The sequence below is a fragment of the Atractosteus spatula genome, chromosome 13 (assembly GCF_055471065.1).
Source record: "Atractosteus spatula isolate fAtrSpa1 chromosome 13, fAtrSpa1.hap1, whole genome shotgun sequence".
NCBI classification, from domain to species: Eukaryota; Metazoa; Chordata; class Actinopteri; order Semionotiformes; family Lepisosteidae; genus Atractosteus; species Atractosteus spatula.
Window position 1 is genome coordinate 41,221,911 of NC_142718.1, and position 16,629 is coordinate 41,238,539.

Consider the following 16,629-nt stretch of genomic DNA (forward strand, 5'->3'; position numbering starts at 1 on the left):
CTTCTGTGGTGGTTTAAGGATAAGCCAGTGAGCAGCAGGAAATTGTTTTGACCCCACAGGAACTACTTACCTGAAAACAGTCTCTTTCCCCCCAAAAGGCGGCAAGATCTTGATTGCCGACTTGGCAATTTTCATTTTTACCAATCAGATAAGACATTTTAATATATTCAATATGTTGGGATTTTTATTGCAACTAAATGCAATATGGAATTTTTTGGGGGGAACACTTCAAAAGTATGGTAACACAGCAAGGTATTTTGTGAAACTTTATGTAACATTTACTTTGACCTTTAGTTTTTAGGGCTGTTCTACTGAACTGGGTAGAATTCCAGAATTCCAGGGATGCAAAAGTGAGGAGAGACAGAGTAATGTACAGTTCTTATTCAGCTGACATGTATAACGCGAAACAAGAAGCAAAATGCCTCAAGAGGAAAAAAATTCAAGTATGAGTGACCAGTTTTTAATTGTAAAGTAGGTGCAACATTATTAAAATGTTACATCGCTGCATGACCTGTAATGTTCACAATATTTACATTGAACTGTTGCTTACATGAAACCATAAAACTCTATAAAACAAAAAAAATGAATTTAACTAATCCTAGCACCCACGCCAATGCTATCAGCAACCAACGAAATCAAGTGCACAAAAATACTTTACATAGCCTACTATTGTAAAGTATACACTGGTAAGAAAATAGAAACATGAGTTACATGCTGAAAAATGGACGACAACAAAAGGGTTGATCTGACCAAATAAGGTTCAGGACAGAAAAAGCAAAGGAAAAAAACCAAATATAAACGCACACAAACACACACTCACCTGCAATGAATAAAACACATTGGAGCAGACATAACACTTTAGGAAAAACAGGTTGGTATAAAACAATGGACAACATTAACCATTATAAACATAAAAACATATCAACTTGTGACAAAAAATGATGTGAAACTGATCTACACAGATATTTCCCAAGGGGCTTGTACATGGGACTGTGATTGGTCACCATGTCATTGCACAAAGGGCAGAATGAACTTTACCAACAAAACTGAAGTATCTGCTTTTAGGCCTTGGTCACATGTTTTCTGAGCATCAGCTCTGGATATTGATATGGCAGAACACCCAAGCAGTGACTTAGTGAAAGGCACCCCAGCTGTGCACTGACTGATCCATCTGAACAGATCTGAATCTTGTTAATCTCTTTGTCAAGCGCAGGAAAAGTGACAAAATATACAAAACGGGGAACTGTGGGTTTTAGAATGGCTGAAAAAAGAAAACAACTGTATGCCTGCCTCAGGGCCACAAAGGTACAAGAAGACTGAGTGAAAACAGAGAAACACATTCCTGAAGCCTCTGATCAGGTTCTGAAGACATTGAACTGCAATGGCGTAATTGTTTTTTCATGTTATATTAGTCATCTGAGTCTTCGATAATCCAATTACAATGTCTTGAATTATAGAAGTTCCTAAAAATATCGTAAATATAAAGCATACTGTTTGTCATTGTAACACAAGTGTGTCCATTACTGAAAAGGGTGTAGTGTATTGAGGATGGTCATTCTAATTATGCAATATAGCAAATCTGAGCATCTTTTCCGAGTTATAAATGAAGTTAGAATTCTGCTCACGAGCTTTCCTCATCACTGCTTTTCACAGGTTGAAAAGGAACCCTGCATTACCCTGGGCAGGAGCTGGAAAGGCCTTGCACAGATCTACACTGTCTTTCCCTTGTTTAAAAGCAGGATACTTGTTTTGACAGAGTCTTTCCAGTTTTATGCAGAATGAGTGTTTCTTTAATGCAGCATCCAGGCCTGACTCTGCTCTCCCTTTGGAGTATATGAAGGCCCTAACAGGATATCCATTCTTGTTTTTTCCTCTCACGTGCTTGAGAAAGTCAGTATCGGCTCTGCCGTAAACATGCAGGCTCTGGGTTGTCAATCCTTCCAGTCATGTCTGCTAATAGGAATCTGTACTGTCCTGTAATAATGAATCAGGGCCTTCAGAGGGAAAGAAATATCAGCACTTTATAAAATGAACTAGTCTCTTTATAGAAATCTGTTGCTTCACAACAGCCTGTACATCCAGACTTGTAAATTAGCAGTGCCGTAAAAGGATGCAGGTACCGTACAGTCCACAAGAAGCACAACAATTAAAGAAAATTATACATTTATATTTGTTAACAAATTAATAATACTCCATATATAGGCTGCACCTGTGGTTAAAGCAAAAAGTCAAACTCTAAGGCCTTTCAGAGTTTATAACTCTTATTAGTATTATTGCCAACTATAATAATCATATAGCTACAAATAAATATGGAATACATTTAATAATTTACAACAACAAAATTAAGGCCCCTACATTTAAAAGTAACCAGTACAGCTTTGGCCACTGTAGTATTTGTTCATTTGAAATAAGGCTGAGATCACACATACTTTCTTGCTTATTTGGGTATTTCTGAGCTAGTTTTAAAAGTTAGAGAAACTGACCTGCATTTTGCATTCCTTTGAAATATAAGCTTATAAGTGTTACAGTTTATCAGTTACAACCTTATAGTAAAAAGAGCTGTCTTGTTATTGTCATCCTTGTACTCCACACATGGATAAGAAACACTTGTCGCTGTTGAATAATAATAATAATAAAATAATAATAATAATAATAATAATACATTGCATCTAATACTTAAGATCTGATAAACATTAAAATACTTAATGCTTTTCCTTTGGAGGTATAACTTTTTTTTGCAGTGTATATTGAACTCCAGTGGTAGATATCAAGGGAAACATACAGCAAAGTAAAAGACTATCAACACTATCGATGGTAGCACTGAAACAAAATCTGAGAAATGACATGAAAACGGAGTGCAGAGTGAAAGTCACAAGTGCCACGAAAATGAAACTGCAAGTCAGTTTAGTTGTAAGGATCAAAACATCACCTAATATTTTCCCAAAGCTGATAAACCTGACGTTTTCACACCTGCTGTAAATGTCCAAGTCAAAATTTGCTGTATCAAAAATATTCAAGAAAATAAATACATTTAATTTTGAAGTAAAAAAAAAAACAACAGTTGAAAACAATAACTTAAAATGGACCTCTCAGGCTCCTTTCATGTCATGGCTTTCGTCTTGTTAAGCGCATATCCTGCAATGTGAGTTTTAAACATTATTAAGAATCCATTTTAACACCTCAATCTGTCTGAATGTCAGCTATTCTCAATGAAGCTACCAAAAAAGTTTCACATACTCCTTGTCTGGTGTAAAAACACGTACCCATCATCATACTGTGACAAAAGTCACTCGGTCCTATGCTGTGCTCCTCTGAGTATTGTAAGGACCTGCTCAGAGAAAGCCCAGAAGCACACTCAGCTGGTAAAGTTCATTCGATTCAGACATTAACAAACACTTACAGGTGTCAAGTGTCTGTCATAATCAAGGGATTACATAATCATGCCTTTTCCTCTGCTGTTTAATACAAAAACAGCTTTTTAAACATAATCATATAAAAGCTTTAGGCTGTATATCTTTTTATTTATCCTGTTTACACTGGTAGTCATCTTGACTGTGTACTGAATAAAAACCAAAGAATTTTGTACACTTCTTTTGTTTTGTACAATAAAAGATCAAGTGTGCATTAAGTACGCTTGTACATGACGATATTGTACATTATTTACATTTTTTCTCAGAATATCACCATGAAATTCTGCATTATCTATATACATATTGAAAATGTATCAGAAATATTTGGACTGTCTATTTTCTTGTATGCAGGATTTTTTTCTTTTTAGTATTCTAGAAAAAAATAGTTCTTCAGCAAGCTGTAGACAAATTGTAACCATGACCATACAGTTTTCTGAATAGTTATTCCAGCATCTTCACTGTCCCTCTTGTCTTGGTGTCAAAAAATACTGTACCAGGGTTTGACTGTAGCACCTTGGGGCTGTTAACAGTTAAGACTCTGTAGCTACACAGTTCCATTCACAGGTACTGGACTGGCGATGGACACATTCAATGTTATCTAGAAATCTTTCTCCTCTTGGGTTTCGGTGGTTTGACCTGTCTCTCTCTTGGTGGCATCTGGTGAACCTATGTAATCAGAAGCAGAGTATAAAAACACTCAGTACAATACAGAGTATTGTCACAGCAATGCCACAAAAACCAAGCAAAGATTTAACTGATGCAGGAGGTATCACACTTTAATAACTATAAATAAGGACAGCTGAGAAAACATTGTATAATTTACCATTCCCACTGGAAATAACACGGAACAAAGCCTAGGACATACACTGCTGTTAAGCAATCTGAACAAGAAAACAGAATAATCCACTGGTACAATCTGTTTTGACATTGTTATTCAATACATCCAGGCTGGTTTCAGTTTCAGCAGGTTTTTAGATGGCATCTATGTACACACACATGAAAAACTTTTTCTACAGTAAAAGGACCACTGAAGCTTTCATAAATAAAGTCATCACTGCGTGCTATGTGATAAATATCACACTGAGTACATGTGTATTATTTGGCTGTTGTAAGCACAAAAGTTCTTGTGAAAGTAAAATATGTTTTATTGTCCAGTACAGATTTGCCATTTAGTAGTGCAGATTTAATATTGTGTTTTATTGAGATGCATAAATTCTTCAGTGTGTCAGGGGGTATCTCCTATAAAACTAATATGACTTGTAAGCTGTTTATCAACTAGATTGAGCACATTTCACATACTGGCATAACCAAATTTGAAAACTGTTAAGCCACTGCATGATTTGCAATTTAAAGCAGTTACATTGTACAACATGTGGCTCCTTAGCATGAAAAATTCGGCATTGGCTTCTTGGATCATTTCAGGACTGCTAGGTCAGCGCTTGCATTAACTACCGTCAGGTAACCCAGAGAATCACAAGTCTTTTGATAAACTGCTTTTTTATTCACAATCTCCATATATATTTTAGTCCCTGAAATTCTGTTACATTTTCAAAACACAAATTTTTTAAAAGTGAAATCAGTGCACATGAAGCAGCAGCAGAGGGCGAGTTTGTTGCGGTTTTTACGTAATATTTCAACATCAGCCTCCCAACAGAAACAGAGCAGTGTCTTTGATCAACGCGCCTGTCACACTGCAGCTCAGCCAGTGGGCGAGGACAGAAAACAGGAGTTTGCTTCATTTCCGAATATTAAGTCCTGTTTAGCTCCTCAGTGTCAATGTGACTCTGACACAGAGGGCCAGCAGCAGAGCAGAAGAAGCAAGTGTACCAACAACAGACTAAAGGAAGACAGCTTCACCTGTCTACCTGGGGAGGCATCTACAGGAAAGCATGATACATTTTCATTTCAGAATTTTAACACACTTAAAATGTGAGTCTTTTAGCTGTCTATTTAACACATGAATACACAAACTCTAAATAATAATTACACCAGAAATCAGAAAAATGGGAAAAAGATAAAAATTGATACTCACACTGCCTGACATTTTGTCCAGCTCACTCATAGCCTCATGAATAGCAGCTTCTAAATGATTATTCAACTTTCCACTTCTAAGAGAAAACAAATATTAACAAACTCAATGTATGAAACAGAACTTTCCACATAGACACTAACAACTTTTCTTTTCAAATAAAACTGAATATGCTCTATGCCTATTAAGCGATCTGTGGTTATCTGCCTAAGCACAATTATTTTTTATTTGGAAAAATGTATTTCACAAAATGTATATGTGCTGTTGTACATATGATCTACTGTTCTTTTAATTTCAAATGAAAAATCTTTCCATTGCTGCTGGTCCAGTGGAAATCTGACAGACTTTACTGTGTAAACATCCACATCTAGTTAAGCATGCTCTGAACTGTCCCATCATTCCCCTTGAAATGGGGAAGTGTAAGGAAAGCACATATTCTGCACAGCTTTCTGGGACAGTTTTGGGAACAATGAATGGGAGCCTTTTTTATTCTTTAAAATAAGGTACTGCAGAACATGTCTAGACTCTGCTGGGATAACACCTCTGGCTAGGGCAGATTTCACAGGAGTAGGAACAGGTGGTCTGAGGCTTCCTGGTCATAGTGATCAGCTATCCAACAGTTCTGTACTGAGTGCCAGTGTGTAAATTCATAGGAAAGGGAAAAACAAAAACTTCCCCATTCTTTAACTGTCTGGAAATGTCACAAAATCCTGGAGGAAGTAGCGCTTCTTTACAAAACTAAATTTAAACCTGACACTCACATGGTTCATAACCATAACTGTCCAATATCACATACAGTACCCACGTTTATTCCTGCAAATGAAATGAATGCACTTATTGAAATAAGCTTTTAAATAAGCTTGTGAGATTAATTTCACACTCCAGACTGCATAGTATTTTTATGGAAAATATGGCCTACAATGTATGCTGTATTACATACGGTTCCTAGCTGAAACGGAATAATTATTTCAGAAATGACAGTAAATCCAAATACCATGCAATATTGTGGTCACACCTGCTACACTGTTAACTTAACAAGTCCATGTTGCCAAAATGTGTTGGCGATCTGCAATATTCCTGTATTAATTTTAATTAACACCAAGTTCCCAGCTATCAAACAGTTCATATAATATTATAAAGAAAATAAATTAAGAATTCAGGTGGGTAGCTGCGTCAGCATGCGTAGGCTGCAAAGGAACAAGTAATAGGTTTATTCCATGCTGAAAAAAAGAAGAAAGAGAACACAACGTTTTGGCCGTGGAGCCTTCTTCAGGTGTCTTCAGGTGTCTCCAAGGCTCCACCTGAAGAAGGCTCCACGGCCGAAATGTTGTGTTCTCTTTCTTCTTTTTTTCAGCATGGAATAAACCTATTACTTGTTCCATAAATTAAGAATGACAACTATATGTCCCTTTCTCAGCCCTGTGACACCAACATAGCATAAATGTCATCAAGCACTCCCAAGGAAACTCTTTGGAACAAAGTTCATCCAGCATCACTGTGTGGACAAGATAATACAAAGTACAACAGGCACATTGTAAGGGTGGACGACTCTGAGTGAGGGGATCAGTATTAGCATTCCACAATTAGAAGTACACATAGATGTAGATATGGGCATTGGCATCCTGCATCATCAACTAATTAATTCACCATGAATGCCTTGCCTACCAGCTGTTAAAAACAGTATGTTGAATACACGTGGAAGAGGTAATCACTGATGAGAAAGAAAAGTTTGCTTCAGATGCACGGTGTACATCTGACGGTGGGCAACATGTATGTGTTCACCTGTACAGTCAGGAGACTTACTTTCGATTTCTCTTCCTAGCTCGGTTGAAGGCTTCTAGATCTTCAGTTAGTGTCTTCAGCTTCTCGGGCTCCACCTGAGTGAAGGTATGAACACCAAACCACATTACCCAGACCTGCAATTATTAAACATGTACTTCACTATTTTTCTTTTTAAACATATTAATGACCAACACCTTGTGTATCATACTCAGCCCAGCACTTTTATGTACATACCTAACACACATTAATGTGCTTATCTTTTATGATTGAAGGCTCTAATGGCTCTTTATTTCACCGTTTTGAGGCTAAAATGCCAGGGTCTGTACATAAATGTCCCACATAAAGCCTCATTAATGCACTACATGACAGTTGAACTTGCAACGTATGATTTAAACTCCATCGCATATGTCTGTATCTTGATTCATTTATATAGTATATAGTAAATATTCAAACTGTAATTAAAAGTCTATTGTTGAGCTAAAATGATCAAAGTAGCAATAAACAAGCAGTAATTTGAAAGAATCTATCTAGGGTTCCAGTTTACAGGACAGCAGCACAAGATGAGATTACAAAATGACTCACACAACCAAAGTGAGGTCCTCATTGCATACTCCATAATCATGATTTAAGGTTAATAAAGCATAATTTGCTTACAACAGACAGCAGCTCCTTAATTAACAGAAGGTGCAGTATGAATTGCATACAATGGGACAAGAATTAAAACACAGCTTTTTCAAAGCCTTTGCGCCACACAGAGTAGCTCCTGGGATTAGTACAGATAACACTGGGGTGGTGTGGTTGCTGCACTAAAGAAAAAAACATGGATTTCTCCACTCACATATTGAGGTTCATAAATGACCTGGGCTTTTATCTAATAAGTATAGTATCTAGAGTAAAAAATTAATTATGAAAACTGCCCCCTTGTGACACCTAGCTGTAATTCTAATGAGACTGGAATAAGATGCAATCATAGTCATGAAATGAGCAACATGCCTTTAAATGTATGTATGACTCATGACAAGGCTACACAGAGGCAAGCGAGATCCCACAGTCAATGTCGTATTTAAGTGTTCACTCTGAACTACAACAAAGACATCAAAGGGTTCAAAAGGAGCAATTAATCGTCTTCTCTAAGAGTAAGGAGAAATCCACACTGGAGGCAGGCGGAAAAACTAAAGTTTGTAAGAGAAGAGTTGAAAAGAAATCAAATCAATGCCAAGCGCTGTCTGACATCTTAACTAAGATGCAAGTCATAGGCTGAACTTCGGTCATGACAACGAAGACCTAGGACAGAAATGCAGAGGATATGAATCACTGTTTTGCAGAGATCCGTGGATATTTCAAAAGGCTTATGGAGTCATGCCGTCAGCGCTAATTCCACCGTGTCAGTCTCGGAAATGGAGTGGTCCCTGTTTGAAAATTAAGCAAAATAGTTTCTACAGAGGCAGCTAGCTATCCTGAGAAATCCTGGATATAATGCCTCTCGGGTTTCTCAAAGCGCTGTACGGGAATGAGCTGGATGCTGGTCCTAAGCGAGCAGGGAGTAGGGTATTGCACGAGTGTAAAGGGGAGACGGGTCCAGCGCCAGGCGTTTCAGATGCCCACAGATGAAAAGAACAGACACACGCAACGACTGAAGAGACGATATCTTTGCAGAGGTTTGTCCATTGTCAGCACTGACGTAGTACTTAAACTGCGCCCACAACACATTTAATTATCCTATTTTTTAAAACTGTTATTAGTTTTTGCTTATTACTGTTTTGGCACGTAAGGAAAGAGCTGCGGGCCTGTGATCATGCTTTGGAACAGTGCAAGGCGCACTTCCTGTGTGTTGCTTTGGAACAATGACCCCCAGGGGTGTGCCTTCGACTTCTTTCCTTTGGAGTCACTGAGCTGCTCACATAAAAGCCTCTAAAACAACTTGCCTCTGGGAGGAAAGAAAGCAAAAGTAATATTCATATGTGGCTGTGTGAAGAAAAACCTACTTTATAAATATCACGAGTGGGGAAAACTGGTGGGGAAAAAAAGGGTGATTACAACAGCACACACATTAATTGCGAAAATGCCAGTGTGCCGAATGATTAGTGGGAAGAGAGTAGTTCAATGTTTAAAACACAAGAGGTTTTACTTTAGAGATGAGGCTTTCAGATGAGAGGAGGGCCGTCTAACCTGTTCATGTTCTATAAAATGCAATCACATGATGTATATAGTACTTGCAAAAGAGTGATCTATTTAAAAAAAATGAAATTCTATTTTCCCCCCTTTCGTTACATAACATGGGAATTTTATTCCTGCTCGTCTTCAAACATCACAAAAAGGTGCTCGCGCTTCGGCTGCTCCATCTATTGAAAAGGTCTCTACTGGACCGTGTCCTCGCAGACATACGCACCTTGCCCTGCTCGCTGTTCTGGACAGCGGAGTTGTGCACCTCTTCTTCACTCACAAGTTTTCCTGGCCACGAAGGAAAACCCTTGATCTGGCCCCAGACCAAGTCGCCTACGTTAAACGTCCTTGGCCTGTAATGAATTAACTCGTTAGATGAAGGAGAGTCTGGGTTTCTCAAGTCCTCCTCGCTGCTAATGCTTTTAGTGTCTGATGGGCTCGGCGCACACCCATTAATGCTCTCTGCACTGAAGTCTCCATTGTAATGGATGTAGTCTTTGACCAGAGACCCTTCCAAGCTGGTGGAGGAGCTGGGAGACTGATCTTCAGCGGCATGGTCCTGCTTGGGAGTGCTCAGAAGAACGCCGTAGCCCCTGCCCGTCTGAGGCTGGTTGCCATTGATGTGCGCACACCTCTCCACAGTTTGCTCTAGCCTGTCCTTGAAAGTGACCATAGTCCTCTTACAGTTGTTGACCTTGAAGTTCTCCTCCAGAAACCTCTTCTCGTTTGGCATTAATACTGTGTGGTGGTGACGGGGCGGTGGCGGCGGCTGCAGCTGCTGCTGCTGCTGCTGCTCCACAGCCAGAGGCAGCATGGTGGCGATGCTGTTAGGCCGCTCTGTGCAAGGGCTGCTGTGGACGTGGGCGGGGCACTCCACAAACTCCTCACACTTCCACGGGTTGCCCTCCACGCCAGGGGCAGAGTCCACCTCCCACTGCTTCCTGGGGGTGCTGCGACCGGGGGATCTGAAGTAATCGTGAGCCTCCGCACCCTCGGGTGTACTTTTGCCCTGTTCCGAGTTCTTCCGCACCCTCGGTCCCCTGGTGTTTCTGGCCCGGTGTTCGGCTTCCTGACCCGAGGGCCGCCTGCCATGGATTACTGCATTGACCGCATGGGAGAGGTTGACGGGGTCCCCGATGGAGGCAGTAAAGGCACTCATGGCACTCAGAGCAGGAATGGGGCTCATCTGGGTGGTGCTGCTCACGGTCGTGGTGATGACAACCTGCATGCCCTTGCTAGCGGCGTCCACCACTGCTTTGTAAATGGCATCCACAGAGGGGTCTCTGCCGGGACCGGGACCGGGACCGCAGAGGTTCTCCCGGGCAGCCTGCTCGGCCGCCTGCTCCACACCCTGGTGCTGGAGGTCGCAGGGCCCGTCGCGGAACCGAGGGAGCACCGCCATGCCGGAGCTCTCGGGCAGCGGCAGCGCCCCCGGCTGGGCGCTCATCTGCTTGCTGGGAGCCGCAAGTTCTTCCGGCAAGCTCACCTGACGAGAGTGAAAGCAAACGTTAAAAAAGGCAGGGCCCGCTGCTCCGCAGGGGAAAAAAAAACCCCAACAGAACAAGCTGGCGTCTGGCAGGCGGGAAAACTGACAGTAGCACGAAAGTGAGAGAAACAAGCAGGCAAAATCAACGCCGGCTGTTTAACTGGGACGACACTGTCAGTGACCCCGGGGTCCTGTCACTTCGCTTCACGCACCTGGAAGCTTTGAAAGAGGCAGGCCATGGGGCTGGAGGTGTTCTCAGGAAAGGCGCTGTCAGGGAAGGCGTGCTGCCCCGGCAGCCCCACCCCCCTTTGACCGCCCTGCATGCCCTGCAGCAGCTGCTGTTGGCTCTGGTGAAACATCTGGTTGTTGGCCATCAGCGACTGCAGGCCGCCCAGCTGCGGGTCACCCAGACTGCTGGCCAGCGCTGAGCCATCGCCTACGAGACATAGAGCAACCAGACGATGAAAAGGCTGATCACCTGCTTCTCGGAGCTAGTTATTAAAGAAGCAGCTCTGGCTTTTCCTAAAATAATTTTTCATGCAAAATAAATATGAAACCTATACCTGCACTACATCAATCCAAACATTCCTAAATCCAGAAAAAGGGTCAAACAGACTGTTTTTGCTTCAAACATACTTGGCTAAGACTTATGGCAAACAGATGCTTAAAATCTTTTAGCTGTATATAGAATTCTACACCCTTAGTCACACAACTTTACAAACATAAGGAAAATGTTAAGATTGAAACATCTCGTATTCTGATGTTCTGTTGTATAAGACTGTAGTACCATTTCCTGTAAATCTGTATATGTTTAATTTAGTACAGGGTGATTATGAACGGTTCTGCATTTCTTTTTAGAAATGTGATGTCATTAAGATTCATTTTTATTTATTTATTATATTCCCCTATATAAAATACACTTAAAAAGGCATTTAGGTAGGAATGTAAATTGTTTTCCAGCAACTAGAATTTAAATAATTTACTCAAAAAGGAGCAGTAGAAGCACTTGATATGTTTAGTTTAAAACATACATCAGTACGTTACTAAATTACCAAGGTCTGTGAGGCAGTGTTGGTATTTATAGATGGGCAAATCCGAAAAAGGAATATCTCCATGTACTGTAATACATTGCTTATTCCTACAAAGGAACCATCAAAAACACACGTTTCAAATTTCTCATCTAATTAGTGGAAGAAAACGTAAAACCTTAAAAGACGAGCATTCCCACCTACAAAATGTACACCTGTCTGATGATTACATTAGAATCTACTTGGTACTTATTTACGAGCTGACATAGCAGAAAACCTTGCTGGCATGTTTTTAGGAGTGTGCTGCAGAAAACACAGAGGTAGCATTCCAATACCGAGCTGTTTTACAGGGGCACTCTGCCTAGAGTCACACAAAGAGACTGGACCAACCAGCCCAAAAACAGGAGGATTCCTAAATTCCCACTTCCCAGAGCTGGGGGCTGACTGCCCCAAGGCTTTGATACACCCATCACACCCACCCTGGAAGAGGCACTGGTGTCTGCTTACAAAATGATCTTGGATGGCTGGCTTTAATATGTCCTTTAAGATCTTTAACTTGTTGTATAAAGCACTGTCAGCATGGAAAGTATTTTCCTGAACATGGAGTTTACAAGTATGGAATACTTTGTATGATCGCAGTTGCAGTAACAAGAAAATACACACTGGAACATGTTTAACTATCAGTCTAGCTGTGTAATCACTGTAACGGAATATTCACAAGTTTTCACCCCCTTCCAGTGACATCCCATTTTGTCGCTTTTCAAATTCAATGTACACATCTATAAATATTTTTAATAAAAAAATTCAATGGTCAAACTGAACACTTATGAGTAAACCAAGTTCAATGTCAGTCAAAACAAAAAAATAATCCAATCCTAAAATATTTTAATTGCATATGTATTCACCAAACTTTAATTTAGGCAAACATACAGTAAATTGGTTTAGGTGCACAAAATTACAGTCATACAATCAGCAGAATGGCCTCTGTCCGAGGGCATTAATAGTGGTTCACATGTTCCTATTTCAGAATAAACACTTAACTCCGTACGGTCCCTCAGGCAGGTTGTGAATTTCATGCAAGTATTCAATCATGAAGATCACGGAGCTTACAAAAAAACTCGGGGATAAAGTTGCCAATCGAGAGAAAGGTTTGAAAACGCAGCAATATATCATCAAGAAGTGCGAGATGTATCATAGACCAGGCTGTCCCTCTAAGCTGAGCAGCTGGGCAAGGAGGAGAAGGGTCAAGGGGCCACAGTGAAGCCAATGGAGACTCTGACAGGGTTACAGAGTTCAATGGATAAGATATGAGAAAATGTCCATGAGTCAAAAAATATCCTGGTCCCTCCAGATAGCTGAAGGAAGCCATTACTGAAAAAAAATCTCACTGAGTTTGCAACAAAGAATTTTTGTTTTGCAGTAAGAGGAGATATTACTGGAAATTTTGGGGGGTTTAAATGCAAAGTGTCATGTATCCCAACCCAGTGCATCACTCGGTCAACACCATCCCTACTGTTCAGCACGTGGTGGCAGCCTCACGTCACAGGGCTGCTTCTCATCAGCAGGGACTGGGGAGCTTGTCAAGACTGAGGGAAAGAAAGTAAAGGCAAATCTCAGAGGAAAACCTGCTTCAACCTGCTAAAGACCTAAAATCCAGATGAAAATTCACCCTTCAGCAGGAATATAACCCAAAGCACAAGGTTAAATCTAAATCTGGAGTAGCATAACGAAGAAGTGGCCCAGTCTGACTTCAGTCCAATCTCAATTCTGTACCAAGACTGGGAAAAAAGCAGTCCATCAGACCCCCAACCAACTTTACAGAGCCTGGCCAAGGCTGCAAAGAACAAAGGCTGAAAACAGCACCATCAATGTGTGCAAAGCTGGTAGAGACTAAATCTCACTGCTGTAACTGCGGTCAAAGTGGCTTCCCGCAAGTACTGACCAATACTTTTGAGAAATAAAGTTTTCATTTCACATACTGTACAATACATTGTTTAGAGTCATTTATATTGGGACGTCATTGTAAGGGGTTGAACACTTTACCAGGACACTGCATTTACAGCATGCTTAAAGGAAGTAAATATCAATATGAAGTGAGACATCTGGGGACAGACAGCACTGAAGTGACTAAAACAGTTAAAATAAGGGAAAAAAAACTAAATTAAACATAATAAAAATTCCTAAAGAAAATAAAAAAGGGAGATCATATCTAAAGATCGCTCCATATCAACTTAGGAATAACCAAAAGTCTATAAGAATTTAATATTACATGCAATTTTGCTCTTCCACAGCTTAAAACAGCAAAACTAACTACTCAGGTAGAGGAATATTTTGACACTTTCAAATTGGAAGAATATTTATTTTAAATAAAGGTTGCATGTGGAAACAATTCTATAATTGATGACTATGAATTAACAAATCATCACAAAAATGTTTAAAGCCAATACTGCTTGGAAGAACAGAAAACTGAAACTGAGCTGAATTACTTGTAGAGCTCTAAATAATTCATTATCTAGGCGGCATTAACTGACCACAAAAAATAGAATAACCTCATCTGTAATGTGAATAAGAACATGCTAAAGCAAACACCATCCATTTTCAATTACTGCTTTATTGTGAGAGGAGCTCGATGAGCTGAAGCCCAAGCCAGCAGGCACAGGGAGCAGAGCGCGCACACCCACTCAGACACGCACCGCACACACTGCACACACTGCACAACCTTCATCTTCATCACAGCAAGGCCCTAGACTGCGAGAGCACACCAGAGCATACAGAGAACACCCACGGACATGGGAGACCATGCAGACTCCCCCGAGCAGGGGCCCCAGGTTGGAACTGACCTCAGCTGAATCGGCGACCAGAAAAAGAATGACAACAGCCGGGTTTAGATTTACAGGGGGCGCTGCACAAGACAGCACCCACCGGCACATGAATATATTCAACTATCAACTAGCAAGAGGAACAGAGGTTGCAGGCAAGAGGGGCTTGCTACAATGCAGAAGGAAGTTTGTGTTATTTACGATGAATAAAAATTTAAGTTTCTAAAGTGCAGCAATTTAACTCCAGTAGCATTCACCTGGAAAATGAATCAATTCTTCAAGCAGACCAGGAAATTTAGGAGGTTACCAATGTCTGGTTTCTTTGCAGGACTGGTAGCAATGTCACACTTTGCAAGACAGCATTATTTACTATAGCTTATCTTCTATAACATTAGACTGAACACAACCAATTATAGCTCTATTTAGATAAAAGATAACCCCTGACTCTGTAATAAGAAGAAATCAATAGAAACATTAAGGGCCCCCAGTACATGTCTGAAGAGATACTTGAAACAAGTATCAATTTCTTTGCTTGGAGAATAATACAAATATGCACAGGTACAGTATTAAAAGTTGCAATTAATTAAAAATTCAAGGAATTTTAACTGAATGCATTTCATCTATAAATCTGGCCTAACTCATATTAATGACAGATTTTAAAAAACACATTTTCAAAAACCTGCTTACTCCTTGTGCTTACTCCACAGATTTTTCATGACAAGTGTCTTGTTTGCAATCTTTCCCATGTTATATTTGGAAAATAATATCACTGAATCAATAAAAAAAACCTACAGATTCGGGCTATTTCCTTTCAGCTTAATACATAGATCCAAACTTCTCACCTAGTAGGATTTTTGGTTGAGAAGGGATGAACTGTAATGTAGAGTAGAAATTGAACCAAATCTCTCTTCAATGGCGATATTATTGGGCCTTGTGCACGTCACTGATATGATGCCTCCAGGGCCAAACTAGGAGGCATGCTTTCATTGCTAACACGGGCAATAAAGCTTTTAAGGCACATATTTTCTAACTGTAATATTGTGTGAAAATTATTCAGCTAATCCTATCTTTCCAGAAATTTGAAATCTGAAAAAACGGAGCAAGAAAAGTTCATAACAGCAAACTGGTCACAGAGCAAGTAATAACTGTCCAATGAATAATTCTTTGATCCCAACACAACAGATAATATTTTATGGCAAGTTCTCATTAAGGAACCACATAAACCATGTATGATCCCACTGTATTATTCCAGCAAACTGCATATCAAGACTACACTCCCTGACAAAGCTGACCTACTCCACTTCTATAACTCTCCTCATCTGAAAAACAAGCCAATGAAAAGCCTGTGCCTTCTCCTCCCACAGATCTGTGACATATGCTTTACCTGCATTCTTATTCAGACCGCCATGGACGAGAAGCACACAGTGCTGAATTTAATCTCCGCTCAGATGGAGTCCTGACACTGCTTCACAAACTACTAATGTTAATCCAATAACTTCCACACATCTGCTGCACAAACATGAACGAGAAAGACATTTTTATTGCTGCGTGCTAAATTACAGTGCAGGTATGGTTTGTGGTTTAAAAAGAACACCACCTAATTGATACACATAAGTGCTATAACTCAACAACAATTAGTCTTCTAATGGACAAATTAAGCCATTACTTATAACCGCCTACCCATCGCAAATTATAAACCACGCTCTAGGAAGTGATCACGTTTTGTTTACATGAGGCTTTCTCTTTTTGGTGGAAACTTGCCATGAAGTTTTGAAATTGTTATATTAGTTTCAGTGAGTGGGTCTGACACTTTATCAAGCAAACAGAGCATATCTGCACAGCAAAAATGAAGGTGACTAGATGGAAAGAGACTAGTCTTTATGAGTAACAGGAAGACCTAACAACACAAAAA

At 40.1% G+C, this 16,629-nt stretch overlaps 1 protein-coding gene across 3 annotated transcripts in view; it reads right to left on the reverse strand.

Annotated features, from left to right (window-relative positions):
• Positions 1-438: 438 nt before the first annotated feature.
• The window catches only part of mbd5 (methyl-CpG binding domain protein 5), a 63,636-nt gene continuing 47,445 nt past the window's right edge, over positions 439-16,629 (reverse strand). For 2 of the 3 annotated variants that reach the window (XM_088931268.1, XM_088931267.1), the window contains 5 exons: positions 11,083-11,306; positions 9,611-10,870; positions 7,243-7,355; positions 5,443-5,518; positions 439-4,076 (listed from right to left, as the gene is read on the reverse strand). In XM_088931268.1, coding sequence (XP_088787394.1) covers positions 4,005-4,076; positions 5,443-5,518; positions 7,243-7,355; positions 9,611-10,870; positions 11,083-11,306 — 1,745 coding nt within the window. In that variant the 3' untranslated portion in view covers positions 439-4,004. The remainder of the gene's footprint in view (positions 4,077-5,442; positions 5,519-7,242; positions 7,356-9,610; positions 10,871-11,082; positions 11,307-16,629) is intronic. The other variant, XM_088931266.1, reaches the window with a different exon arrangement.